Source organism: Nelumbo nucifera, chromosome 5 (genome assembly GCF_055504915.1).
Source record: "Nelumbo nucifera cultivar China Antique chromosome 5, China Antique-T2T, whole genome shotgun sequence".
Taxonomy (NCBI): domain Eukaryota; kingdom Viridiplantae; phylum Streptophyta; class Magnoliopsida; order Proteales; family Nelumbonaceae; genus Nelumbo; species Nelumbo nucifera.
The window spans coordinates 35,388,202-35,401,485 of NC_142653.1; the positions used below are offsets into that span (position 1 = coordinate 35,388,202).

Below are 13,284 nucleotides of genomic sequence, written 5' to 3' on the forward strand. Positions count from 1 at the left end.
TTAGGGACTGGTTTGTCCCATTTTTTTTGGAGAAGTATTTCTTTAAAAAGTACTGAAAAAAAGCCAACTTCAAGTCACTTTTTTATATAAGTACTTCTTTAAAAATAAGTACTTATTACCCTCTTTTTTACCAAACACCCATAAGTACTTAAAAACCACTTAATGTGTGGTCCCATGTCTTAAAAGTACTAAGTGTTCTCAAACAGGGCTTTAATGGCCCAAATAAGCACTTATTTTTAAGCACTCCCAAACATGGCCTAAATGGTGTCCAACTAAGTTTAGTTCAAGTATTATTTTTTGGGGTTATATCTAATTTTATCCAATCACAATTTAAGTTGCGCTTTAGTGAGAGTGGTGGGTAATTTTCTATTCTCTAGATAACTTTGTCTTATTTTTTTGTATCTTAATGCTAATTTTTATTAATTTTTTTGAACAAAGATTCTTTTTCTTAATTTTTATCGGTTTATTATTATTTTTGTATTAGTTTTAGGTAAAATTATAAAAAAGACATCCTCCTATAACAATTCTATAAACCACTTTTGTGTTTTGACCTAACAAAGGCCTCTCCTATAGTTTTGAGAAAAAAAAAGTACAAATGCCTCCTTTCCCTTGGCTTTTTGGTAACAAAGACATTGAAGTTACCAAAATACCCTTGTCATTGTTAATGCATTATCGTACATAACTTAAAGTTTCAACTTTACCCTCTACTAATTTATTTTGCTAGACAACTTTCAAAGAATAATTCTCCATACTCTTCCTGGACAAATGTAAAAATGCTGAGGTGAAATAAAATTAATGCATTATATCACCATTGTTTTATTTGGATGCTAAGTAAAGGAAGGTATTTGCACCTTTTTCAAATTGAGCAAGTGTACAGACAGTTCTGTTTGAGCATCCCTGAGGGGACCATTTGGATTTGTAGACATATCCTTTGCATACTCAAACCATAGGGGGGAACAACCATTGGGGTGGGGAGTAGGAGGGGGAAAATTTACATGAATACCTTATTACAGTGGGGATTTCTGGACCATAGAGGGGGCCATGGCTCCTCTGGATCACCCCTGGCTCTGCCCCTGATTACCGAAAAGCTAATACTCCATAGTCTTTTAACATGTCTCTAGAGTTTTCTCACTGACCTGTTGGCAAGGAAAAATTTTGCCTTTTAAGTATCAGATCCATGACTTACAGGGCTTCTTCGACAGGTTCAAAGACTAGAGCTTTTTGGTCTGAGGAAAGTGTTATAGCCTGAGAGAAGTGCAGCTCCAGGTCAGACCGTGCATTCATGGAATTTGTGTTTAAAATAACTCCTTTAACCTTTAGGCAACTATGTTTTGAAGTTATCTCCATTCACATGCAAAACAGTGATATGAGGAGTAAATTCTAGCAGAATAAACAAAAGGGGAGGGTGATGAATCTCAACACTGATCAAGACGTGATTGTATTCCCACAAGTGGCTCTTCTCTCTGCATGGATGAATTGTGAGCCTGAGTTGTGGTACCGAGTTGAAGTTGTGGTGACTTATTCACTGTACCGGTTTCCGATGCTGACTTATCTCCTATTCTTTCGTTACATGGATAAACTCTTATGCATGTTCGGATCATTATCTTCTGAATCCTCATCAGAACCTTGTTTACTATGGTAGATTCTACACAGTTCATGCAAGAGAGGGGGAGAGGAATAGACTGGAATTTTGCAAGGTTTCTCTGCACAATGATATGCTTTGAGCCATTCTCCTGGATAGTTGATTGTCTAGTTGTCTAGAAAATTTTTCTAGTTGTCTAGAAAATTTTTCTAGTTTATTACTGTGGGGTCTTTACGCTTGTAGCTTGTCCATAGATGATCGGCTAGCCCAAATTTAAACAAACACAATGTAGTTGTTCATAACTGTACCTAAGCCATATTGACTTGCCTACATAGATGATGAATTTGCCTGTGTAAAGAGATTGGTGAAGGTCCACAATTATTTTCTTGCAAACGTATAGACCACAAGTGAGGTGCCCTATCTTTATTTTCTCTTGGTTTACCAGCACTTGTGCAACAAACTCAGCAAGTGTACAGACGAGACTCTCTTCAACAATCCCTCGAGATATCATATGGATTTGTAGCTATATCCACTGAGTCATTACTTTTTCTACAGTTCCCGTTCAAGAGTCAGGCCATTCCTTTACCAAAATTTTGTAAGGTCCACAGTTATTTTGTAGTTTATCAGTGGGGTCTTTATGCTTATAGCTCGTTGGGCCATTCTCTGGATAGTTAATTGTCCAATGGCCTAAAAAAAATTTTGTAGTTTATCACAGTGTGGTTTTTACGCTTGTAGAGGCATTTTGTCCAACATCACTCTTCTCTTCTTTTTGTACCACATATCATCACTGCTTCCCTAAAGTATGGCTGAATGGGATCTCCTTCCAAATGTTGCAAGGATCCATCGTCCACTAAAGTAGAATCATCTGACTTTTTGTCGAATGCAATGTTGAAGCCTTCAACCTTCTTCTCAACCTTTTTTTTTTTCTCATCATGTTTCTTCTTCAATTTGCATTCATCATAGTTATGTCAACCAAGGTTTAAAATTTTGATATCTTTGAAATTCAGATACGGGATACGCATGGAAATCGGGCGTCTCATCTTTTTTCATGTGTATCGGGGGTGTATTGGGGTGTATCAATGAAAAAAATATGGCCAAAAACTGAAAAAAAAATAAAGGGGGAAAAACAAGCTTTCTTTCTTTGAAATAAGCCTTCTTTCACCCCTAAATGACTCTAGAACTCCAAGCCTCATTCCTAGACTGTTAGATTTGCAAAACTTTGCAAGAAACACGTGCAAATCATTAATCTTTTTTGAAGATTTTTCAAATTTTGAAAAAATATGGCAAAATAGATACATTTTTTCAACTTTTTATAATATCTTGTGATTTCTTTTTTTTTTCTTGAATGTTTAAATTAATGTTGATATACATTTCTTGTATTCAAAATCACAATTTTTTGTGTTATCTTTAGTAGATTTATGGAAATTTAAAGAAGATACTTCGGGAAAATATAAATTAACAAAAAATTTGAAAATGTAATTTTTTTTCTCTGCCTATAAAGACTAAATATGTTTTAGATCTATGGATTTATCTATCATATCCATAGAGCAATTGAAATTTCTTCTTTAATATTCTTTTTTGATTTTTTATATTTTTAGAACTATAAACTAAATAATAATTAATTATATTTTATCATTTGATCACAACAATTGAATATACTATAATTCTATGGATGATCTATCATATCCATAGACCAATTGAAATTTCTTCTTTAATAATTTTTTTTTATCTTTTCTACTTTTAGAATTAAAAAAATAAATAATTAATTAATTATATTTTATCATTTGATCACAATGATTGAATATATTATAATTCTATGGATGATCTATCATATCCACAAAGCAATTAAAATTTCTTTTTTAATAACTATTTTTTTTGAATATATTATATAATGTTTATTTTATTTTTTATATTTTTTAGAAATAAATAGTAAATAATAATTATTTAAATAATAAATAATTATTAATTATATTTTCACTTAGAAGTTGTGCCAATGAATGATTTATGGTTGGATAGGAGAGTTGGGTTTTTCCCATCCCATAAAACATTAAAACTTAAGAATTATAATTTATAAATAATAGTTAAGCATAGGATTTTTAATGAAATTATAATTAACTTCAATATATTTCTTCATAAAACTATTAAAATATATTAATTTAATGTATATACACCTCATTGAGGTCTTATATTTAGTGTTGTTGATGTATTTTTATGATTTGTTAAAATATTTATTGTCTTTCTAAACGTATCTATGCGTATCTTAGTTTTTCTTCGATACGCATGCGTATCCAAGGCGTATCCCGATATGTCTCTTAAAATTGCCTTTCCAATACTTTGAAACTTGCTTAGATCTTGACAAAATGCTTATTGTGCTTATAGGAAATTTACACTAAGGGGTGTTAATTGACCGGTTTTGGGTTGGATCCCTTCCAAACCAAAATCAATTTGTACAGATTGGATGGACCAATAAGACATTAAATTGGGCCAGTACAGACTTATCCAAAGTATTTGTTAGATTGGATTGAACCTGACCCATCTATAATAATTTTATATTGGATTGGGTTGGATTGAACGAATATCATACATTGATAGAAATAAGAATATATGTATCAATGGATCAGATTTGGGTTGGAATTGATCTAAATTAAAACAATTTTGAATAGATTGGACAGTCTAGACATTGAATTTGACTGATCCAAAATATCCATTTGTATTAGACTCACATTGAACTGGATCAGATTAAACCAAATCTAGTCCAACTGATACCCCTACTTCAAAGCCTTAATATCTTGATATCCAAAATTCGTGGCGGAGCACCGGAGGCCTGGTGGTTGGGCTTGGAACGAGAAACTCATGACCTGGCCATGGGCTTTCTGGGCGTGAGCTCAACCCCATGACCCATAATATAATGTAAATGTCGTTGTAGGTAACAGAGCTTAGTTACGTTGCTTCCCTTTTGACTAACCCACATTGCTATGCTACAAGTTTGGGTATTATGCCTTTTAGGTTCTGATACACATTGCTATGCTACAAGTTTAAGTTCGGCCAAGATACGAAAAATAGTGCAATTCCTATAGTCCATTAAGCCTAACGGTCCATGCCAAGGGCCAGTTCAAAAATGGGCATACAATTATCTGTCCAGAACTCCTACCCACATCCCTACCATAATGTTTGTATTGAGAACATCTCCCATATAGGAGTTATTCTAAATGCACGCCTGTAATGTCCTGTTGATAAGGATGTGGGAAGAGTTTGTGTGTAGGATGTATGAGTTCGAAATTTAGGCCTAGCCCAGATTAAATTAGAGATAAAATTAAAAGCTCGAGACCAATCCATAGTAAGGATATTCTAAATGGGCTGGAGTTGGCTCAAAACTAGGGCAGCATAGTTCTTGTGTAGTTTTTATTGGACAATTGCAAGCAAATAAGTTCCACTCTTCCAACTACATCTTTATTACAACACGACAACTTCTCCTTATTCCAACTGTAACTTCAACATAAATGAAAAGACTTCATGATCAATAATGTAGTAACGCCATTTATTCCACCTGCACACTACATTCATTTGCTCACATAGGAGCGTTTCATTAATTAAGGTTGTGTTTGGTTTGAAGGAAAAAGCAGAGAAAGGTAGGGAAACCTTTACAAACCTACCTTTCCCTTTCTTTCCCTATCTTTTCCTTGAAACCAAAAATTGCCTAAGAAAAAACATATATACTTCAACAAAATGGCAATTAATTAAGCTTGAGTAAGTTTGTGGAAGAATGGGCAACCCCCAGATGCTTTGGTTGAGGCGTCTGATCCATCTGTAGAAGGCCCTTTGATAAGACTTGCCAGCAATTCGTTTCCATCATAAAAGAATTCTACCCTCTTAACGCGCATCAATTCATCCATCTAAAGAATAAGATCGATGGAACCCCACACAACAAAATGAGTAAGCAATTCCATTCCTTGAATATTAAGTATAATCTCATCATAAAGAAACTACTATTAATATATAAGATGAAAGGGGTTCAGAGAAGAAGGAATAAGAGCTTAGGTGAATAGAGAGAGACATACATGAAAGATGCCAATTCCGTGGAATTCCACCAATTCCCCAGTGGGAGCATGGCCTTTGAAAGGACCCTCCATGAAGGACCAGTGCCTGAACTTGTAGGCAATCACCGGAGGACCTGAATAAACTTGAAGAATTTCTACAGCGAATCCACGAGGGAATGTGGTGACGAAAGCCTGAGTCGACGATTGATTTGTTTCAAGGGATGGATCATAAACACGTAACTTCTGTGGCAAGGGTGTTTTCAGGAATAAATTGTAGCTTCCAATTCTCCCAATCTCTTCAAGTGGCACCGGTTTACCACCTATATATTTCACCCACCGTTTGTTTCAACGAAATGTTTGCAGACAGAGATAGTTTATAAAACTAGGAGAAAAGAAGATACATCATCAGTATGCAGTTAAGTTTGTACCATTTATGCTGATTGTGAAGTTTGTAGCGTTTACAGTTTTATAATCAGCTGGATCGACCTTATGAACGAGCTCCATTTCCCATGTCTTCACAAGATTTTGCACTCTTTCCTCCAGCGACCCTTTTGGCCATTCCTACAAAATGATCAGAAGAATATAATTAAGGGATATATAACTTCACTGTACTCCACCTAAAAATTCTGAATTCTACTGCCCACCTATAACAATTCAAAATTTCATAGCTAATAAATAGTCTTCAAAACTATTTCATAGCTAATAGAAGAACCTTAAAACTAGAGAAAGAGAGAGAACCTGAGTTCGGCCTTCCTCGAAAAGCTTGTTCACAGAATCGTAGTTGGGAGGAGCACCAAACCTCCATTTGGTATTCTTCTCCCCTTCCCCATACATATGAGATCGGTACTTGTCTTCCTGAACAACCGGTTCATTAGCATGAGCGGAGGCCATATTTCGCAAAGAAATGTTTTAGCTTGGTGTGTTGTGAATATGCGAGTGTGGAGAGATGAGGTGATGATACATGCGGTTATTTAATTAATGGAGAAGGAAGATTATATAGACCATTCCATATATGTTGACAATTCAAATAGCTAGGATTGGTTTCCACATTCAGAAATTTGGTTCTTCACGCTTATACGAATCTTCCAAGAAATTTGGCCCCAGGTTAGATCCCCCTCTAACCAAAGAATGAGTCAATGCTACTTGCTAACGAAAACAGGGGTGGAGATGATTATTCGAGCTCAACTCAGCAGAAAAAGAATAAAGCTTTCAGTTCGGGCTCGATCTTGATTCAAGTTTGAAATATTAGCTCGAATTTGGTTCAACGCAAAACCTTATATGTTTGAGATCAGTTTGATTTGAGTTTCACGGTGAGTCAAACTTTATATAAATTATTAAAAATTCTTTCTTATTATACATATAAAATATTAAAATTATTCATACGAAATATTATTACATATAAAAAATTAAAAATATTATCAACTGAGTGGTGGCTGGGTTGGCATGTTAGTTGGATAGAAAGGTTCAAATTATCATTACGTATCGGCCGATACGTATAGTTCTGGGACCCTTCCGATATGCCCCTACAGTAGGTGTATTGGGGGTTTGACCGGTTCAGGGGATGGAGGGGTTCTAGACCGGCTCCATTGAACCAGTTTTGTAAAAGAAATAAAAAAAGGTAAAAAACGAGTATAAAAGCGCCCAATACACCCCTACCGGCATATTAATATTTTGAGCCTTGTTGGATGGTCCCAGCAGAGTGCGTATTTATTATAAATAATCATAATAATATAATTATTATTACCAAATAATAATAATAATTATTATTATTATAATTATAAATAAACTCGATTAATTAAAATAAAAAAAACCAAAAATCATTGAACGGATCAAACAAGTTGACAGTTCGACTGCCCGGATCAATAGGTCATTGACCAATTTAACAGTTTTTGGCCAAGGATCGAATTTGGGGTAAAACAGAACCAACTTTATTTAATAAATTCATGTTAATTTTATATGAATATATGCGCAGACACAGTAACATATATCAGGTTTAGTGAGATCGGATTTTTGATATCCAACATCCGGTTTAATTGGGTTAAGATCAAACTCTGACTCGGATAATTAGGTACCTTTGACAGTCTTATCTGGAATAAAAAGATAACAAAAGTCTATACAAGAACTCGACTGATTCAGAAAAATGATTGTCGCGTGAAGCCTTAGAATTCCATGAAATTTTATGTCCACCACATTGCGTGGCTATTATAATTTTGTCCATTCAGAGTTCAGACCAGTGATAGCCATTTTCTGCACAAGGATTAATTACTACAATTTACAAGAATGAGTTTACATGAAAATGATTTTAAGAATCAAATTCTAGGTTGGAAGATCAGTAATATTTCATGTAATTTGTTTGATGAACCATCATGCATGTTTCTGTTTGAACACCTAATCCTGACTATATTACTCTGTCTTTTTTTTTTTTTTGAGAAACTATGTTACTGTGTTAGCAGCCAACATTGACTACTCTTGAGTCTTGACATTTTACCCATGTTTATCACTTAATGGTTTCGTGGAAAGTGAACATCTATTCTTAATAGTTTTTTGCTACCTGTTTTTCTTTTTTCTATCATCTAACCCTAGAGGTTGTTTGGTATTGATGTCATTTATAAGATAAATGTTTTATACGATTTTGTTTTGAAAAACGTGACAAAATCTGCTTTAAACGTTTTGTACAATTCTTTTTTATACCTTAGCGCGCCAATAGGCACCACTAGACGCCATTATTAGGCGCCATATATGCCAAATAATGAAAAATCGATCTTGAAAATGAAAAACGCCAGAAATAGTGTTTTTTAATAAACAGTTCACACGAATTTTGAGAAAGCCATGGCTCAACCAAATAACTTTTTAGGCGTTTTTCTGTTAAACTCATTTCCAATGCTGAGCTGGCACCGTTTCTTCCAAAAGCTATATACCAAACACCATCCTAATTACATGAAATTGCCTTCTGTTTAATATCTATCATCAAAATATGGGTGTTTAAACCATTTCACATCTATTCAGGTCCTTTTTTGTCTGTTTCTAGTTTTTCTAGTCCCTTTAATTTGTAAAAGATCATTTCTTCTAATAATGGTCTTTTATGCACATAATCAAATTATTTCAGTCTATTTTCTCTCATTTTATCATCTATTGAAATTGTTTGTTCTTAAGGCTTAATTCAGAAAGAGTACAAATACAAATATTTACGATACAATTGTGCAAATATATACAAAATACTTCAAAATACAAAGTTTTGCACTGTACATATTTGTATTTGTACGTACTCCTTCCAAACTGAGCCAAAAAAGATCAGTGCAAAACTTTGTATTCTGTATGTATTTGAACCATACAAAATGTATTTATACTCCATCCAAACGGAGCCTAAGTTGCTTTATATGATCAACATGAATAGAGACATAAATGTGTCTTTTTCTTGTTACTTACACAATCATGTCATGTGTTTCTCTTTTGATTTATAATTCCATGATTCTTTTTTTTTTCTTTCCCTAACAAATAATTCCAGTTACAAAAGCATATCAAAATCTGTACAGAGCAGTCTAGAGAGCTACTAGCCAGCACCCTGGCTGCTACTACTATATGGGCTACTCAGAGTTCTATTTATATTTAACAGTTTACATATACATGACTAAGTAAAGTAAGAGAAAATAAAAATTTACAACCTAAACAGATAAAATTAGTTTGCAACCTAAAAATAAACATATTAATTCATCTGCTCTAATGGGTCAGGTTAATCGACAATGGTCTAATCCTGGCTGAAATTGAATTGAAGGCCGGTTCATACCAATCTCGAGCCTTGCAGAAATTCGTAGGGTCGGTCTGCTGCCGCCGTTTTATATTTAAACCCATGGTCCAGGACCAAGTTTAGATTTAAAGCCCATTTATCAAACAGGCTGGGCCCAGATTTTATTTAGTATGTCAGCCCAACCAGGTCCATATACACCTCTAATTAGTAATTACATTAGCAAATAAAGGTTGTTGACAAAAAAAGTAAAGGTAAATAACTTTGATTCATATTTCATAGTTGGAATTGGAATCAAAATCCTTTGGAATTGAAATTGAAATGATCTGTTCTCATAATTTATTTGGTCCAGATAGGAATCTAAATGAGAATTGGAATCAGCTGGATTGTGATTTCATTTCTAAGGGAGAGAGAGGCAAATGGGGGAATGTCATTCCACAGGAAAAGGGAACGGGATTCTGATTCCACCCAACTAAATAGTTAGAATCGAAATGGCCCATTCCAATTCTGATTCTGGACCCCTATCCCCACAAATCAAACGGGACCTTAAAGATACCTTGAATTAATAACATTGGGTTTTTCAAGCAGAACTAAATATAGTTTAGTACTCTGTTGCCCTCCATTTCCTTTCAAATTTTCAAAAAGAACCAAACAAAAGACAAAGGATACTTAATATACCCTAAATTAATACACCTTGAGTAAAAACCATCCATTCATCCAAATAAACAAGATCTGATAACATGCCAATATAGGGTTCTGTTAACATTAACTGTTTTTTGAGCTTTTGTTCCAAAAATCACACTTCAATCTATTTGACTGGATTAGACTGATCATGTGGCATCATCAAACCAGATATGGCCCACCAAATTTGACTTTTCATCTGATTGACTATGTTGTCATTCATAAATGGGCATGGAATTTAGACCTAATCCAGATTAGGGGCTGAAATTTCAAAGCCTACAGTTGGAACATTCTAATTGGGCTTCACTTGGCTCCATATTGGAACAGAGTAATTCATGTGCATTCATAATTATTGGACAATGCAGACAAATAAGTTTCATTTATTACAAAATTAAATACAACTTCTCATTATTCCAATTTTTAACTTCAACATGAATGAAAAGAATACATGATCAATGATGTAGAAATGCCATTTATTTCAACTACATATATACTACATTCACTTGCTCACATACGAGTCAAGGCATTTTATTAATTAAGAGAAATTAAAACATATATGCTGCAGTTAAGCTTGAGTAAGTTTGTGGAAGAATGGGCAACCCCCAGATGCTTTGGTTGAGGCCTCTGATCCATCTGTAGAAGGCCCTTTGATAAGACTTGCCAGCACTTCGTTTCCATCATAAAAGAATTCTATTTTCTTAACACGCATCAATTCATCCATCTGAAGAATAAGATGGAACCCCACACAACAAAATGATCAGTAAGTAATTCCATTCCTTGAATATTAGAATTTCATAAAAAAACTACTAATAATTAAGATAAAAAAGGGGCCGGAGAAGAAGGAACAAAAGCTATTAAGTGAATAGAGAGAGAGAGAGAGAGACGACATACATGAAAGATGCCAATTCCGTGGAACTCCACCAATTCCCCAGTGGGAGCATGGCCTTTGAAAGGACCCTCCATGAAAGACCAGTGCCTGAACTTGTAGGCAATCACCGGAGGACCTGAATATACTTGAAGAATTTCCAAAGCGAATCCACGAGGGAATGTGGTGACGAAAGCCTGAGTCGACGATTGGTTTGTTTCAAGGGATGGATCATAAACACGTAAGTTCTGTGGCAAGGGTGTTTGCAGGAATAAATTGTAGCTTCCAATTCTCAAAATCTCTTCAAGTGGCACCGGTTTACCTCCTACATTGAGAAGTTTGCATATAGAAATAGTAAACTAGGACGGACATATATTTATATATAAGGAGAAAATTAAGAAGAGATATATGTCATCAGTATAGTATATATGAAGTTAAAGTTTGTATACCGTTTACGCTGACAGTAAAGTTTGTAGTGTTTATGGATTTATAATCAGCTGGATCGACCTTAAATGCGATCTCCATTTCCCATGTCTTCACAAGATTTTGGACTCTTTCCTCCAGCGACCCTTTTGGCCATTCCTACAAAATGATCAGAAGAATATAATATTAAATACTGATCAGAGTAGTAGTAGTCAAAGCTAGCTATTTCATTGCTAATAGAACCTTAAAGCTGTAAGTGATATGTTAGAGAGAGAGAGAGAGGGAGAGAGAGAATCGAACCTGAGTTCGGCCTTCCTCGAAGAGCTTGTTGACAGCATCGAAGTTGGGAGGAGCACCAGACCTCCATTTGGTATTCTTCTCTCCTTCTCCATACATATGTGATCTGTACTTGTCACCCTGAACCACGGGTTGATCAGTAGCTTTAGAGGAAGCCATCGATCTTTTGCTTGGAAAAAGGTTTAGCTTGTTGTGTGTTGTGTCTATTCTATATTATGTGAGGGTGGAGAGACCGAGAGATGAGGTGACTGATATCCGATATTGAAGAGGAAAGAGTATATATATAGAGAGAGAGAGAGACAAACCCATGCATGTAGTGTAGAGACAATTCAAATGGGTTTGGTTGTCAATAATCCACGCTAAGAAAATTATTACTCCATGATTACACGACTTTCCCAAGGAGACCAAGTCCGAAGAACGCATCCACATGTGTACCACGTGTACTTTTGCACCAACCGTCCCGGTTGGACCATCTAACAAAGGAAAGAGTCCTATAACAATAACACTACTTGATGTCCACTTTTTAACTCTTGAACTGAATAAACAAAACCCGTTGGCGTTGGGTGAGGGCTGGATGTCACAGTCTGACCTGCCCCTTTATGGGCTTAGAGCAATACAAAGACCCATACAGGCCGGCCCAAATTTTTGTGGAATTAATGAAGACATGTTAAGAGGTTTAATTGCTACCAAAAACCTAAAAAGTTGAAATATTTAATTGATAACTTGTCCATTAAGGTAGCGATAATGACCAATATGATGTAACGTGTGGAATTAATAAATGTAGTCTTACACTATCAAAATCAATCAGAGCAACATAATAGACCAAGAAGGAGGAGAACTCCAATTAATCAAATCAACCTGCTATTAGCTATTAGTCATGTTTTGGTCAAATATTACACAAAACAAATGCAATAAACACACTCCAGATTTGATAAGCTTATTGAGCATGAATTTTCTAATGGATGGTTTATAGAAAATCAGATGAACTTCTTTCCCAGAAGTCGTAAAGATTGTATGGGACCCATAGCATCATAGATTAATATTACTAATGAAGTGAATTATAATAACTTCCCCCACAGCCCACACAATTGAATTTATAAGCTTTCAAGGAAAATGCAATATTTGAACTAATTCTTTATTAATAAACTCATTATAATTTTATCTAAATAAATGCGCAGACATAGTAATATATATATAAGATTAATCAAACTCTCTGACTCCGATTACATAATTTCGAAGTCTCTCGTAGAATATAACGTTTACAAAAAGGCCTTTTGGCAAGTCTTTTTTGAAAGTTTTTCGGGAAGCTTTGACAGCCAAAAGACAGTATGAGCTTTAAAATCAAGATTTTTGCATTTTGAAGACTGTTTGGTTAAGATACATCTGTCCGTGTGAAGACGAGTTGAAAATTGAGAACATCTTCCCCTGCTTAATACTATGCATAGGATGAAATATTCTTCAAGTGTGGCTGCTTTAAACGTGGGCAAGGTTCTCACCGGCAGGAGATCTGGACTCAGATGCAACTCCATCAATGGTCAAGTTTTCAATGTTCCTATGTTGAAGATGAGGGCTTTTTTTTTCTATAAAATGATTATAAATGAATTTAATCCCAAATTTAAATTGGGGTAATTTACTTTTTTTGTAATAAAGACAACGG

At 34.7% G+C, this 13,284-nt stretch overlaps 2 protein-coding genes across 2 annotated transcripts; both read right to left on the reverse strand.

The window, feature by feature from the left end:
- Nucleotides 1–5,096: 5,096 nt before the first annotated feature.
- Nucleotides 5,097–6,714, reverse strand: LOC104589251 (pathogen-related protein-like). The gene is made up of 4 exons (XM_010247503.3): nt 6,358–6,714; nt 6,048–6,180; nt 5,641–5,939; nt 5,097–5,475 (listed from the first exon to the last, which is right to left on the reverse strand). Exons 1-4 carry the CDS (start codon nt 6,508–6,510, stop codon nt 5,320–5,322), a joined length of 741 nt encoding a protein of 246 aa, XP_010245805.1. The 5' UTR covers nt 6,511–6,714; the 3' UTR covers nt 5,097–5,319.
- A 3,677-nt stretch (nt 6,715–10,391) lies between these two features.
- LOC148791412 (pathogen-related protein-like) lies at nt 10,392–11,889 on the reverse strand. Its single transcript, XM_088887047.1, has 4 exons — nt 11,631–11,889; nt 11,357–11,489; nt 10,934–11,232; nt 10,392–10,763 (listed from the first exon to the last, which is right to left on the reverse strand). Exons 1-4 carry the CDS (start codon nt 11,784–11,786, stop codon nt 10,608–10,610), a joined length of 744 nt encoding a protein of 247 aa, XP_088743173.1. The 5' UTR covers nt 11,787–11,889; the 3' UTR covers nt 10,392–10,607.
- Nucleotides 11,890–13,284: the final 1,395 nt, after the last annotated feature.